We start from the raw sequence: 15,547 nt of genomic DNA on the forward strand, positions 1-15,547 counted from the left end.
TAGACTCTTCTCTGTGTATTATTGGAAGGAGGAGGAGGTAATTAAGTATGTATGAATGTGTTTGGAGAGAGGCTTCAGCTTAAATAGCATTTTCATTGTAATGAACTACTTGTATTAATGTATAAATATTTGTTAATAAACTTAATATAGTTAGTGAACATGGCTTGCTGTATGGTTTGCATTCTTTAATAGTGGCGTCTCCGAGCCCTTCAGTTTCTTAGTTTGAAAATTTCTAGAAAGTGGTTCTGGGGTCCTGGCTATCGAAGTTAAAACTTCATAACAAATATACTGGTTCAAGACCAGTAATTAGTAGTTTTTGCCCTGCAAACCTAATGTTTTTGGCTGTACTTGTGATCTGATCATGTCAGACTTGTTAATTTTGCATGAAGAAATGTTCATCATAGCCTCATGTAGGTGTTTCTTTTTGCCATGTGCAATCGCACTATCCGTGCAATTAACTCATGAAACAGCTGTTAATTATCTTGTGTTCACTAATCCACCCTTACTGACAATTTCTGCTGTTCCTTATAAAAATGTTTGTCGTCAATTAAATAGTGTTTTTTTCCATATTACTTTCGCTTTAGTCGAAGGATTTGGTCAAAACATATCCTCCATTTGTGAACTTTTTTGAAATGAGCAAAGAAACAATTGCCAAATGTGAAAGGCAGAAGCCCAGATTCCACGCTTTCCTTAAGGTATGCTGCAATGATTTTTAAAAGCTTTCAATTGTTTGTAAAGTTTGTGTCCCTATTTTTATTTAAGTTATATATTCAGGGTAGGCTTATGGTACCATTAATATTCTAGTATGGAAATTAGCATTATCTACATGTTGGCATGTTTCCCTTGTGTATATGGGAATCAAAAGTTCACCAACAGCTGCCAGTTAAGTTTGGCAATGTATTTGTGTGCAGAATGTTTAGTGTTTTCATTGGTGGGGTAATCCCAACACAAGTCTTGTTTAGGACCTGCTTTCTTGAGTGAAATCATGTATTGTTTATTTTGCAGTTGCTATTTAATTTCATGGCCTAATTGTTTTCAATAGAGGGTCTTTACATTGAGTTTTTTCACTCCAATGCTTGTGGGTACATTCACCATGTAGAAAAAAGTATCCCATGTTCTCCAGTATTGGGGTGTCTTTCATAGATTCACATGCCTGAATTATTTCTTGTCGTCTGAGTGGGAGTCTCACGGTATATAAAAAGCAATAATATCCTTAGAAAAACTTGATAATAACCAACCAGGAAGTAGAGTAGCCCAAGCTACAAGAGTAAAAACTACCACACTCATGACTATCCTAGTCATTTTGTATAGTCCAAACTGCAGCCAATCGGGCGACAGCACCCACCAGAATGTTCTCCCCAGAGGCTCAGGCTCTCAGATTTTCTACCGCACATCGTGTGAAGTGAGTCTCCCTGAGCTCTGCTCAGTTCTTCTCAAATTTTTCAGGATTTCTTGGATTTAGGATGTCTTCCTCAAAGAAATCATTATTCAGGCCTTGTGAATCTTGTGGTAAGCTCCGGCTTTTCTCAGAAGATCCCCACAAGAAATGCATCTACTGCATCCTCCTGTCAAGAGCAAACCTTTGCCTTCCACGCCCCCGAGAAGAGCGGTCAAGATTTTGCCTCCTAAACCAACTTCCGAGAAGATTTTACCGCCGAAGAAGACCCCGTCGTCGATGACCCCTTCGCCGATGAAGATTTCCGTCCACGCAACGTCTACATCAACGGTAACTTTCATCACCTAAACCTGAGATGAACATGTCGTCGGAGACATCATCGTCTACGCTGGTCTATGTGTCAGTGAAACCTATCTAGTCGACGAGAGAAACTACATCTGCCATAGTCGGCGCACCATCGATGACTAAGTCCAAGAAAATCTTGTCGACGACTACTTCATCGTCGACGGCCTCGTCGATGGCCACTCCGTCGTCAACGTCCTCCTCATCGTCGACTAGCTCGTCGATGAAAACTACATAGTCGACGGCCAAATCGTTGACGAAGACTTTATCGTAGATGAAGATTTCATCGTTGCCGAAACCCTCCTCGTCATCTAAGGCAACTTTATCGACGACTACGCCCTTGTCGGCATTATCATCTTCAGGACTTATTCCTCCGTCGACGGCTCTTCAGTCGACGCCAAAATTGTCTACAGGTACAGAAATTCAGGTCTGGTCACCATCTATGGCTTTAACTTCTACGCCGTCTACAGCAAAGCCTTCCCTTGCTACAAAGGCGCGGTTCTGGGTTGGAACCTTTATCTCCATTGCGCCTGTCGCCTCATAAGGTACCACTACAAGTTCCTGACAAATTGTTGGACTCAGAAGACGGTGAGGAAGAATCTGATTTGGATGGTAGGTTTGGAGCAGCTACAAGTCCTTCATAACTGCTCATTAAATACCAAGAGGAAGATCAGGATGATCACCCTTCGCCTGAACATTTGGCATCACCTACTACAAATGTTCCAACAGCTCAAATGCCTGTAGCATTGTTAACCAATCTTCAACATATGCTAAACGATTATTACCGTCGTTTCCCGCCATCTTAATCGGCGGATTCCGTGCCTCCTACACCTGTGGTGCAGGCTTCCACATCAGAATTCAGGTCTCCAAAACCTCGCCAGTGATTTCCCATCATCCTGTGGAAGCACAATCATCAGAGGATGAAGAGAGAGAGGAAGATGAAGTTGATTACAGATCCATGTTGTTGTGGGATGAATATCCAATCCAGACGCATTCTCCTTCACCTCCGATTCCTGCTGATTCACCTCCGGTGGACATTGGAGGTTTTCACCTTCTTATGGAGAGAGCAACCCAACGTTTCCTTATACCTATGGAAACTACGAAGGAGGAATGTTTCCTCTATGACTTTAAAGACCAGCCAAGGAAACAGACAATTCCAATTATCGAATTCATATGGAAGGAGAGACTCAAGGTGATGTCAACTCCTGCATCTATCCCTCCAGTATTGCCACGTCTAGACAAAAAATATAAGGAACCTGACAAATCTCCAGCTTGCCTTATAGGACACCCAAAGGCAGATATTGTGATCGTGCAAGCTGCCCAAAAACGGGCCAGAAATCCATCATCCCCAATCACAGCCCCACCTGATAGACCGTAGGTGTCTAGACTCTATTGGGAAATGAGTCTCTACGATGGCAGCGACAACGGTCCATGCGGCCAATTCTTTAGCCATTCTGGGTCGGTATGACCGACAGATGTGGTCGGATGTCTCACCGTACATCGACCAGCTTCCGGAACCTTCAAAATCGGAAGTTCTGAAGATACGGCAGGAGGGAGAACGGATCTCGGCCGAGATTATAGACTCTGCAGTGGATGTGGCTTCTACTGGGTTCAGACAGCTAGCGGGAGCTGCTGTCCTACGCCGACAGACTGGTTAAAGGCGACTTCGTTTCATCAGGAGGTGCAAGCTAAGGTTCTAGACATGCCCTTTGATGGGGAGTTTTTGTTTGGTCCACAGGTAGAGGAAGCCTTCCATACCATTAGGACACTGAAACAGCCAGATCTCTTGGCACCTTACAGTTTCGGAAGCAGCCCTTTCGGGGTGCGAGAGGACGTGGATCGTCCTCTAATAGAGGAAGCTATAGCCAACAATCTTCCTACAGATCTTATCAAGGGAATCAGTGCTACCAGTCCCTACGTTAATCTTATGGCCAGCGTAACACATCGTATTCCCAGAACAAGAAAAAGCCTGCCTACCGCGGAAAAGATTCAAATAAAAGGCAATGAGTGTCATCACCTGCCACCGCTACTGCTGCAGTCCCATGTAAAGATTGGAGGAAGAATCTAAAAAAAAAAATTTTCACAACAAATTTTTTTTATTTATTGGTAGGATCGGGCAAGTAGTACGCGTGGCTCCCCACAGTCAGGAGAACACCACCAAACATCATGATAGTATGATAGCCCAGGACCAAGTGACCAACCAATCAGTCATGAAAGATAGATAAACAGTAACAGCACGATGCCTTCACCCATCCTCAAAAACCCCAACTACCCACTCCTCCCAACCCCACCCCTGTGTCCCACCCCACCCCTCGCACGCGTGTAACAACTGCTGCTCGTTTCAACATGAGATAGGATTCGTGGCAAAATGCAAGGACTCGCCAATAACAGACTTCTAGGGATCTTCCTCTAGTTCCGCTGGAGGGTCAAGTGACAGCCCCCTATACTCAGCCCACCTCTTCCAGATCTTGAAGTGTTTGCGGGGGCAACCGCGCGCCTCAAATATCGGCCGTTCCAGGCCCATGCAAAAGTCCAGTCCGGCCCTCCACGCACACAGGGGGGGAGCCCTCACATCCTTCCACGCTCGGGCCAGGTCCCTCTTGGCCACCACTAGAACCAGGAGCAGCAGATGCCGTTTGTATATGTTTCCACCAACCCCCTCCAAGACGTGTAGTAGGCCTAGGCGATGGGTACGAGGAAGAGACCAGCACAACACTTCCGACAAACAGCCCCACACACCCCTCCAGAACCCCACCAGCCTCTGGCACGACCACATCGTAGAATCTCAAAATTTTACTCTAAGTGGTCCCCAATAACATCGGACAAGTGGGTCCTAGACATCGTGGCCAGGGGCCATGCTTTCGAATTCGAAAAGTTTCCTCCAAACTTCCCTCCAAAAGGCCCGCCTCCAGCTCATCTCAAGGAGTTCTTTTCCTTAATCAATCTGATGTTAGAACAAGCATTTACAATGCAACGCTTTCGCCTTTGGAAAAGTTAGAGCTATTGGTATTGTAAATGACAAAATTTGTATTTATGTGTTGGTTTTCAAAACAGATAAATAAATGGCATTGTCATTTACATTGCCAATAGCTTAATCTCTCGCAAATGTGAAACCTATTGTACCCTACGGACGAGCTCAGCAGACAGCAATTACTACCACACACACCCAGAGCCAGCCACACACACCCAGAGCCAGCCACACACACCCGGAGCCAGCCACACACACCCGGAGCCAGCCACACACACCCGGAGCCAGCCACACACACCCGGAGCCAGCCACACACACCCGGAGCCAGCCACACACACCCGGAGCCAGCCACACACACCCGGAGCCAGCCACACACACCCGGAGCCAGCCACACACACCCGGAGCCAGCCACACACACCCGGAGCCAGCCACACACACCCGGAGCCAGCCACACACACCCGGAGCCAGCCACACACACCCGGAGCCAGCCACACACACCCGGAGCCAGCCACACACACCCGGAGCCAGCCACACACACCCGGAGCCAGCCACACACACCCGGAGCCAGCCACACACACCCGGAGCCAGCCACACACACCCGGAGCCAGCCACACACACCCGGAGCCAGCCACACACACCCGGAGCCAGCCACACACACCCGGAGCCAGCCACACACACCCGGAGCCAGCCACACACACCCGGAGCCAGCCACACACACCCGGAGCCAGCCACACACACCCGGAGCCAGCCACACACACCCGGAGCCAGCCACACACACCCGGAGCCAGCCACACACACCCTGGAGCAGTCACACACACCCTGGAGCAGTCACACACACCCGGAGCAGTCACATACACACACTCTGGAGCAGTCACACACACACTCTGGAGCAGTCACACACACACTCTGGAGCAGTCACACACACACTCTGGAGCAGTCACACACACACACACACACTCTGGAGCAGTCACATACACACACACACACACACACTCTGGAGCAGTCACATACACATACGCACACACACCCTGGAGCAGTCGCACACACACCCTGGAGCAGTCGCACACGCACACACACCCTGGAGCAGTCGCACACGCACACACACCCTGGAGCAGTCGCACACGCACTGGAGCAGTGACGGACGCGCGCACACTGGAGCAGTGACGGACGCGCGCACACTGGAGCAGTGACGGACGCGCGCACACTGGAGCAGTGACGGACGCGCGCACACTGGAGCAGTGACGGACGCGCGCACACTGGAGCAGTGACGGACGCGCGCACACTGGAGCAGTGACGCACGCGCACACACTGGAGCAGTCACACACACTGTGGAGCAGTCACACACACTGTGGAGCAGTCACACACACACTGGAGCAGTCACACACACACTGTGGAGCAGTCACACACACACTGTGGAGCAGTCACACACACACTGTGGAGCAGTCACACACACACTGTGGAGCAGTCACACACACACTGTGGAGCAGTCACACACACACTGTGGAGCAGTCACACACACACTGTGGAGCAGTCACACACACACTGTGGAGCAGTCACACACACACTGTGGAGCAGTCACACACACACTGTGGAGCAGTCACACACACACTGTGGAGCAGTCACACACACACTGTGGAGCAGTCACACACACACTGTGGAGCAGTCACACACACACTGTGGAGCAGTCACACACACACTGTGGAGCAGTCACACACACACTGTGGAGCAGTCACACACACACTGTGGAGCAGTCACACACACTGTGGAGCAGTCACACACACACACTGTGGAGCAGTCACACACACACACTGTGGAGCAGTCACACACACACACTGTGGAGCAGTCACACACACACACTGTGGAGCAGTCACACACACACTGTGGAGCAGTCACACACACACTGTGGAGCAGTCACACACACACACTGTGGAGCAGTCACACACACACACTGTGGAGCAGTCACACACACACACTGTGGAGCAGTCACACACACACACTGTGGAGCAGTCACACACACACACACACTGTGGAGCAGTCACACACACACTGTGGAGCAGTCACACACACACTGTGGAGCAGTCACACACACACTGTGGAGCAGTCACACACACACTGTGGAGCAGTCACACACACACTGTGGAGCAGTCACACACACTGTGGAGCAGTCACACACACACTGTGGAGCAGTCACACACACACTGTGGAGCAGTCACACACACACTGTGGAGCAGTCACACACACACACACACACATACTGGAGCAGTCACACACACACACACATACTGGAGCAGTCACACACACACACACATACTGGAGCAGTCACACACACACACATATACTGGAGCAGTCACACACACACACATACTGGAGCAGTCACACACACACACACACACACATACATACTGGAGCAGTCACACACACACACACACACACATACATACTGGAGCAGTCACACACACACACACACACACACATACATACTGGAGCAGTCACACACACACACACACACACACATACATACTGGAGCAGTCACACACACACACACACACACATACATACTGGAGCAGTCACACACACACACACACATACATACTGGAGCAGTCACACACACACACACACACACACACACACACATACATACTGGAGCAGTCACACACACACACACACACACACACATACATACTGGAGCAGTCACACACACACACACACACACACACACACATACATACTGGAGCAGTCACACACACACACACACACACACACATACATACTGGAGCAGTCACACACACACACACACACACACACATACATACTGGAGCAGTCACACACACACACACACACACACACACATACATACTGGAGCAGTCACACACACACACACACACACACACACACACTGGAGCAGTCACACACACACACACACACACACACATATACTGGAGCAGTCACACACACACACACACACACACACATATACTGGAGCAGTCACACACATACATACTGGAGCAGTCACACACACACACACACACACATACATACTGGAGCAGTCACACACACACACACACACACACACACACACACATACATACTGGAGCAGTCACACACACACACACACACACACACACATACATACTGGAGCAGTCACACACACACACACACACACACACACACATACATACTGGAGCAGTCACACACACACACACACACACACACACATACATACTGGAGCAGTCACACACACACACACACACACACACACACACACACATACATACTGGAGCAGTCACACACACACACACACACACACACACATACATACTGGAGCAGTCACACACACACACACACACACACATACATACTGGAGCAGTCACACACACACACACACATACTGGAGCAGTCACACACACACACATACTGGAGCAGTCACATACACACACACTGCTCCCTTTAACCACTACTGTGCATATATACAATCATGTCCACAACTGATTAACAAATCAGGCTTCAACTTCTAGATACTACATCTTACAGGCCAACAAAACTTTATAAATAACTAGACCAAAGAACTCTTAGTAATCTACAAAGAGTTCTTCCTCTCCCTCCACCATTCTTCGTGTGGTTTAAACTATACTACGTTGTACGTACCTACCTACCTACCTTCATTTTGTTTTGTGACATAATCCACACTTGGCACAAATACCTCCCCTACTGAATTCACCAGTTTAAAACTGACATATGCAAGCCCTCATGCACATCTTCATCAACACTATTGCGACCATGTGTTCCCTAAACATTTTCAAGCTGCAGAGGTCCGTATCAGAAAGAGTCTCTCTGCCCAACTGAATACCAATATCAGGCCTGGCCTCGGCTGTGAAGTTATTGAAAATGTGTCAAAAGCACCTTTCCCTGCTCACTTAAAACAGAACCTTTTCAAATGCGACTTTCTGTCGCTTGACTGTAAAGATCTTCTTTTCTTATCTAGCCACAAAACACTCAAACGTCATTTCACCCCAATTGCACTAAATCTCTAAACAGGTGTCTTTTTTTGTTAACAAAAACATGTTTCGTCTATCCATTTTTAAAAAGATTTCAGCAGATGTATTGTCTATAAAACCAGTGAGTGCCAGGGTACTCCACGGTAAAGGTGTAGCTCCAGAAAAATACAAGTAAATAAAGACATCGCCTTACTTAAAACCAATTCAGAATTGCCTAAACTGTCGTGCAAAGTGGCAGTCATTTTAGGGACTGTGACTTACTTTTCATTGACGGCCTTGAACGACAGAAAGAAACAGACATCAAAGAAACATAGAAGGGGGCGGGGGGGGTCAGAGAAACTGAAAATGGTGATAAAAAGGAGAAAGCAGTGATGAAGAGGCAGAACCTGCAAAAGTGAGATGAAGGAATTGCAAGGTGTTAGAATGGGGTCGAATGGAGTTTGCACAGCCTTGTTTTTCGAAAATCACAGCATTTGGAAGTTGTGCCATTACAACCAATCTTTGAGCCCTTGAACTTTAGGAGGTGGGGGGAAGAAGGGAATGACACACACAAAATAAGCACTTCTCCCTTTCCCATTCACTTTTAACATTCTTTCGGCCCTGCTAAGTACTGTCGAGATGCTGCGAGGAAGCATGAGTGTGAAAGGCACTGCCAGGAAACGGAGGCCAGAACTCTTCCTTCCTCTGCTCGCCCACTGCGGTGGCAGTTTAAGAAGCATTGCCCACCTACCGTGAGTACACCTTTCAGTAAACTTTAAGAGAGAGCCTTCTGGACAGCTTCAGAAACCACCGAGCCTTTCAGACATGGGGACTCTGCCGTCTCCAGCTTCCGATGGTCGCTATCAGGAGAAAGGCTCCCAGGGCATGAATGCCACAGCCAGGAAACGGAGGCCAGAACTCTTCCTTCCTCTGCTCGCCCACTGCGGTAGCAGCTGCACGGCCTCACAACCTATACACTGCGTCAACAAAAACAATGCCCCAGCAGCAGCTAATTTAGCTCTCCAAAAATGGACACAGTCCATCACGGAGCGCTTTCCAAATTCACTTGGCACAAAAAAAATAGATTCAGTTCTTTTAAGTGTTCCGTTTGTGCTTCTGTAGCCGAAAACCTCTCCAAACAAGCATTAAACACGGACAGCGGGAGGGGGATGGTTAACGGCACACGGACAGCGAAAGGCATTGTTCGGAGCTGAGGTCAGAGCCAGGCGCACAAAGGCCCTTTTTTGAGGCCGTGAGCCGGCGATGCGCCGAGGCATTCCTTGCAGCCGAGGGCTCTTTTACCAGCACATGAGGTCTCGCGGCAAAGCGGCGCAGCAGCTTTGGGCAGAATTAAAAGCTTACGAGGAGCCGCTCTGCCCCCCGCACAAGGAAGGATGATCCCAGCTTCGCAATTTGAGGGGTCCGTCCCCCCCCCCGGATCAGGTCGAGGCACCAACTGGACAGCGGGGGTGCTGCTTGATTCTGCCCTTGGTGCACGGTCACTCGAGGGGGCCAGGGACCAGGCGCCCCCCCCCCCCCCTTCTCTCCCGGGTGCCACCGCTATCCAGGAAGGGACGGGTCCGGGACAGCGAGTGAGCATCACGGGGAGAGCGAGTGCAAAGACCTGGAGGCCAGAGCCGCTTACAAAGCTGGGACTCGGATGTGGCCTGCAGCTGAACGGGGCTCGTGGAGTTTCGTGTTCTGCCACTGGAGCAGCCATGCTGGGCTGCGGTTTCTTTTCGGAAAACTGGAGCAAATGTTTGTGATAAATTACAGCAAACCTAACACCCATGGCAATAAACCCAGCCCTGCTCGCACGCAAGCGCCATGTACGGAATTAAAGGCAAACCACCAAGGCTGTGTTTAGATAGGAAGAAAGGAGCGCCTGTTCTCTCCCAGCACAAGGGGGACAGCACGGCCTCGTACCGAGAGCCCTGTGAGCTGCACGAGAAAGACTGGCAACAAATCACCTTCCATTGTGTCGGCTCGGAGTAGAGAGCCGGTCAGGTATGCGTCCTCACATGGAGAGCCGTCTGGCTGGTGTGAGGAAGGATGCAGCAGAAAGAAGAAAAAAATAAACACGCCCACCGCCCGATGACGATGCGAAAAGGGTGGAGAGGGAAAAAATTGCAGGAACGCCCACGAATCTGGACCGGCCATGACGGACAGATCTCTGTTCCAATGGCTAGCCGCTAGCCAATGGAAGCAGAGGCGGGACTAAGCCCCAAACTGTAGAGACATAAGATTTCTCCTGGGCGGAGCTAGGAGCTCCGGCCCCAGGCGAAACCTAAAAAAGGAGCGATCGAAAAAGTCCCTCAAGGGCAGAGAGGAACAGGATTCTATTCTGGAGAATGGCGTCCAGTTCTAGACCTTCGTACCCTCAACAAGTATTTGAAGAAACTATCATTTCGGATGTTATCGCTTCAACGAATACTGCATCTTCTATCGGCAGAGGATCACATGCCACCCTGGACCTTCAAGATGCATACTTCCACTTTCCCATTTTACCCCGTTGCAGGAAGTTCCTGCGTTTCAGTGTGGCTGGCAGGGATTTTCAGTTCAAGGTCCTCCCCTTTGGGCTACGATCGGCACCCAGAGTGTTTATGAAGGTCCTAGCTCCAGTAGCAGCACACCTCCGGCTGGAGGGGATTCAAATATTTCCCTACCTGGACGATTGCTTTATCAAGGCAAATTCTTTCTCAGACCCAAACATCCATGTCCAACGGTATCTGTCTCTCTTCCAGTCGGTGGGTCTCTATCAATCACAGCAAGTCACACCTTGCTCCTTCCCAAAGGCAAACGTTCTTAGGAGCAACCTTGGACACACAACTGGTCCAAGCTTTCAGATCAGACGAAAAGCAAGAGAGGATACAAAACATGGCTCAGATGTTACTGTCAAAGTCAGTTTCAGTCCGACAGTTCAAGTCCTTTCTGGGGATGGTTTCTTCTTGCATCCCGTTGATACCAAATTGCTGCCTCAGAATGAGGCTCCTTCAGGAAGAACTCAACCTGCAATGTTTGCAAGTCTCCGGTTCATTCAAAGATCTCATTCAAATCACTCCTCTGATGCGAGAGACTTTTCTTTGGTGGGTCCAAGAGAGGAATTTGCAGAAGGGGTGTGCGTTCCTTCAAGACGCGCCAAATTACACAATCACCACAGACTCATCCCTCGAGGGTTGGGGAGCACATCTTCAAGGGCTGAAGGTCAGCGGGAAATGGAGCCCTCAACAAAAGGCTTGGCACATCAATCTGCTAGAGCTAAAAGCCATCTTCTTAGCCCTCAAGTCCTTTCGTGCAATCATTCAAGGGGCCACAGTATTGGTTCGCACAGACAATACTACAAGTATGTATTACTTGATCAGGGAGGAACGAGGTCCGTTCTTCTATCTCAGGAAGCCCAAGAGATATGGGCTTGGGCGATACGACACAGGATCAATCTCTTGGCTGTTCATGTGCCGGGAGTTGCAAACGTTCTGGCGGACACCCTCAGGAGGTCCACGGTGTCCACCCACGAATGGGAACTGCATCAACCAACGGCGGATCAAATCTTCCAGCAGTGGGGTCATCCCGATCTGGACCTGTTTGCGACCAAGAAGAACAGCAAATGCCTGTTCTTTGCAAGCTGGCATCCCCACAAGGACTCTTAGGGGAATGAGTTTTCGATCAACTGGTCTCAAATATATGCTTACGCCTTTCCTGCAATATCGTTGGTTCCGAGAGTTCTCCGGAATATGAAGAAAGAGCCGTGTCGCCTGATTCTCATCGCCCCCAGGTGGCCTCGCCAATACTGGTTCACCGAACTTCTTCTCCTCTGAGTGCGATCCAATACAGTTTCGACCAATACCGAATCTCCTCTCAATTCAGAATGGTCGAATTTGCCATCCGGCTTCTCTAAAATTAGCAGCTTGGCGCCTGAGCACCTTGAATTCGCTCATCTGAATATCTCCGCGGATTGTAAGGAGGTACTGGCTAACGTGCGAGCACCTGCAACAATAAAGACATACAGACTTCAATGGAAAAGATTCTGAATTTGGTGCCAGTATGCTGGGGTTCACCCATTTCATGCAACGCCGGACCCGATATTACCTGTTTGCTTACTCTTAGCAAGATCAGGCTTATCCCATGCAACGTTGAAGGGCTTTCTAGCAGCCATTTCAAGGTACCGTCCGGATGGGTCCACCTCTCTTTATTCTTGAAGAATAATACAACCGTTCTTTAAGGGACTATTCAGAATGTTTCCTCCTGTACGTCGTCCGCCTCCATCATGGCATCTTAATGTAGTGTTAGCGCAGCTCATGCACCACCCATTTGAGCCAATTCACAGGGTGGATTTCAAATTCCTAACATGGAAGATTTCTCTTTTAATGGCATTGACTTCATCTAGAAGAGTCAGTGATGTTCAAGCTTTCAGCGTCAATTCGCCTTTCTTACAATTCACGTCCAATTCTCTGGTGCTACGTACAAACCCAAAGTTCATGCCTAAGTTGCCTTCGGATTTTCATGCATATATGAATGTTGGCATTTTATTATGTGAATGTATATACTTTCTATGTACAAACTTATGTTACAAATAGCGTCTTCCAAGCATTATTTCGATACTGCTATCTACTCTGATTCAGGTATGTGAATCTATGAAAGACACCCTAATACTGGAGAAGAACAATAGTTACCTGTAAACTGTGGTTCTCCAGTATTGGTGTCTTTCATAGATTCACATGCAACCCACCCACCTCCCCTCAGAGGCTCTTTAGGCTAGGATATTTTTAGCTTCACTCCTGTACGAGAAGATCTGAGAGCCTGAGCCTCAGGGGAGAACAATCTGGTGGGTGCTGTCGCCTGATTGGCTGCAGTTTTGACTATACAAAATGACTAGGATAGTCATGTGTGGACGTTTTTAGGTCTCGCGACCTATCGATGCGCACGCGCATCGAGCGGAGCGAGAATTCAAGTGGCCAAAATCTTCGTGAAACCACCAGCTTTTTCCTGGCGGTTTTCATGAAGTTCTCGTGAACCACGTGATCGAACGCGCATCAGCCTCCCTCCCTCCTGATTGCATTTGCCGCACAGCACATCAAAGGGCTTCGCCCAGCGTGCGCTCTGCGGCTTCTCGGCTTCTCCTCCCCTAATTAGTCATGGCTCAGTTTCCCTTCCCGGCGCACGCATTTGTTGAATTTTTTTTCGTGAACCTGGCTACTATGCTGTTATCACTGCATTTCATTACTACAGGAAGACATTGGGTGAGTAGTTTGTTAGGTTTTATATTTTATTCACTGCATGAATTAAAAACGAATTAAAAAAAAAAACTAAATCACCCCGTAATGCTGTATAATGCTTAAAACTAAAAGCTATCTGCCACAGGGGAACTTGGAAATAAAATGAATGAATGAATGAAATGAATGAATGAAAGTATTTATAGAGCGCACGGTGGCCAAACGGCTTCCTGGCGCTGAGAGCTCTAGTGAACAGAACAGACAGGGCCGAGGAGTTTAGCAGGGGTAGGCCTGAGCAAACAATGTTTTGAGCGCTTTACGGAAGTGCGAGAAAATGGGTATAGAGCGCATAGAGGGAGGGAATTCCAGAACCGGGGGGCAAGGACAGAGAATCTAGTTCCACCAGTGCGAGTTTTACGGAAACGGGGAACAGTGAGGAGGGCAGAAGAAGATGATCGGAGGGTACGAACAGGGGTGTGAGTAGAGATCAGAGAGTTGATAAACGCCGGAGCAGAGCGGTCAACAGCCCGAAAGACAAGGCACCCTAACTTGAACAAGGATCTCTGCAGGATAGGTAACCAGTGGAGAGATTTGAGGACAGGAGTGATATGGTGAGTTTTGGGGAAGTGAAAAATGAGACGGGCAGCCTGATTTTGGATTGCTTGAAGACGGCGAGTTTCGTAGGCAGGAATACCTACGAACAAGCTGTTTCCGTAATCAAGGCGGGAAGTAATGAGAGCAGAAATAATAATTTTAAGAGAGTCAAGAGTGAAGAAACGGGAGATTTTTCGGATTAGCCGAAGAGAGAGAAAACAAGAGGACACTACAGCACTGACCTGGCCGTGCATAGACAGGTCCTGGCTGACCTTAATGCCCAACGTTTTAACGGAGGGAACGGGTGTGGGAGGGGGACCAAGAATAGAGGGCCAAAAAGCAGAAGACCAAGGGCTGGATGAGCCACCAGTCAGAACAAGCTCAGTCTTATCTGGATTGAGCTTGAGGTGATTGGCGCTCATCCATCCAGAAATGAAGACCATGGTGGAGCGAAAAAAAGATAGGGAGCGAGAAGAAGAAAGATCACAGACGAGCTGGAGGTCATCTGCGTAATTATACACAGAGACCCCCAGCTCAAGGAGAGAGGAAATAAGAGGGTGAATATAAAGGTTGAAAAGAAGAGGAGAGAGGGAGGAACCTTGGGGGACCCCACAGGGCACCGGTAGAGGGGGGGCAGAAAAGCCGGGGAGGTGAACAGCTTGTGAACGTCCTGTTAGAAAGGACGTGATCCAGGAGAGGGGGGGACCCCGAATGCCCGCTGCGCTGACACGGTCAAGAAGGATGTTATGGTCGACCGTGTCAAATGCAGCGGACAGATCGAGGAGGACCAGAGCTTGAGGGGAGTTAGTGTCAGCCTTAGCTTTCAGCTCGTCGAGAACAGCGAGCACCACTGATTCGGTCGAATGGCCCGAACGGAAACCTGCCTGATGGGAGGCAAGGAGATGGTTCTGCTCGATATAAGAAGAAAGACAAGAAGTGACGTAGCTTTCAAGAATTTTAGCAAGATAGGGGAGAAGGGAAATGGGTCTAAAATTAGAAGGGAGGGAAGAGTCAAGACCAGGTTTTTTAAGAATGGGGGAAACCATAGCAGATTTAAATGACA

The 15,547-nt window shown here is 48.9% G+C and overlaps 1 protein-coding gene across 1 annotated transcript in view; it reads left to right on the plus strand.

Annotated features, from left to right (window-relative positions):
- The window catches only part of ECT2 (epithelial cell transforming 2), a 297,161-nt gene that overhangs the window by 143,584 nt on the left and 138,030 nt on the right, over nucleotides 1–15,547 (plus strand). The window contains exon 16 of the mRNA XM_078665446.1: nucleotides 585–695. Within this exon, the coding sequence (XP_078521572.1) occupies nucleotides 585–695 (111 nt within the window). The remainder of the gene's footprint in view (nucleotides 1–584; nucleotides 696–15,547) is intronic.

The sequence above is a fragment of the Lissotriton helveticus genome, chromosome 11 (genome assembly GCF_964261635.1).
Source record: "Lissotriton helveticus chromosome 11, aLisHel1.1, whole genome shotgun sequence".
NCBI classification, from domain to species: domain Eukaryota; kingdom Metazoa; phylum Chordata; class Amphibia; order Caudata; family Salamandridae; genus Lissotriton; species Lissotriton helveticus.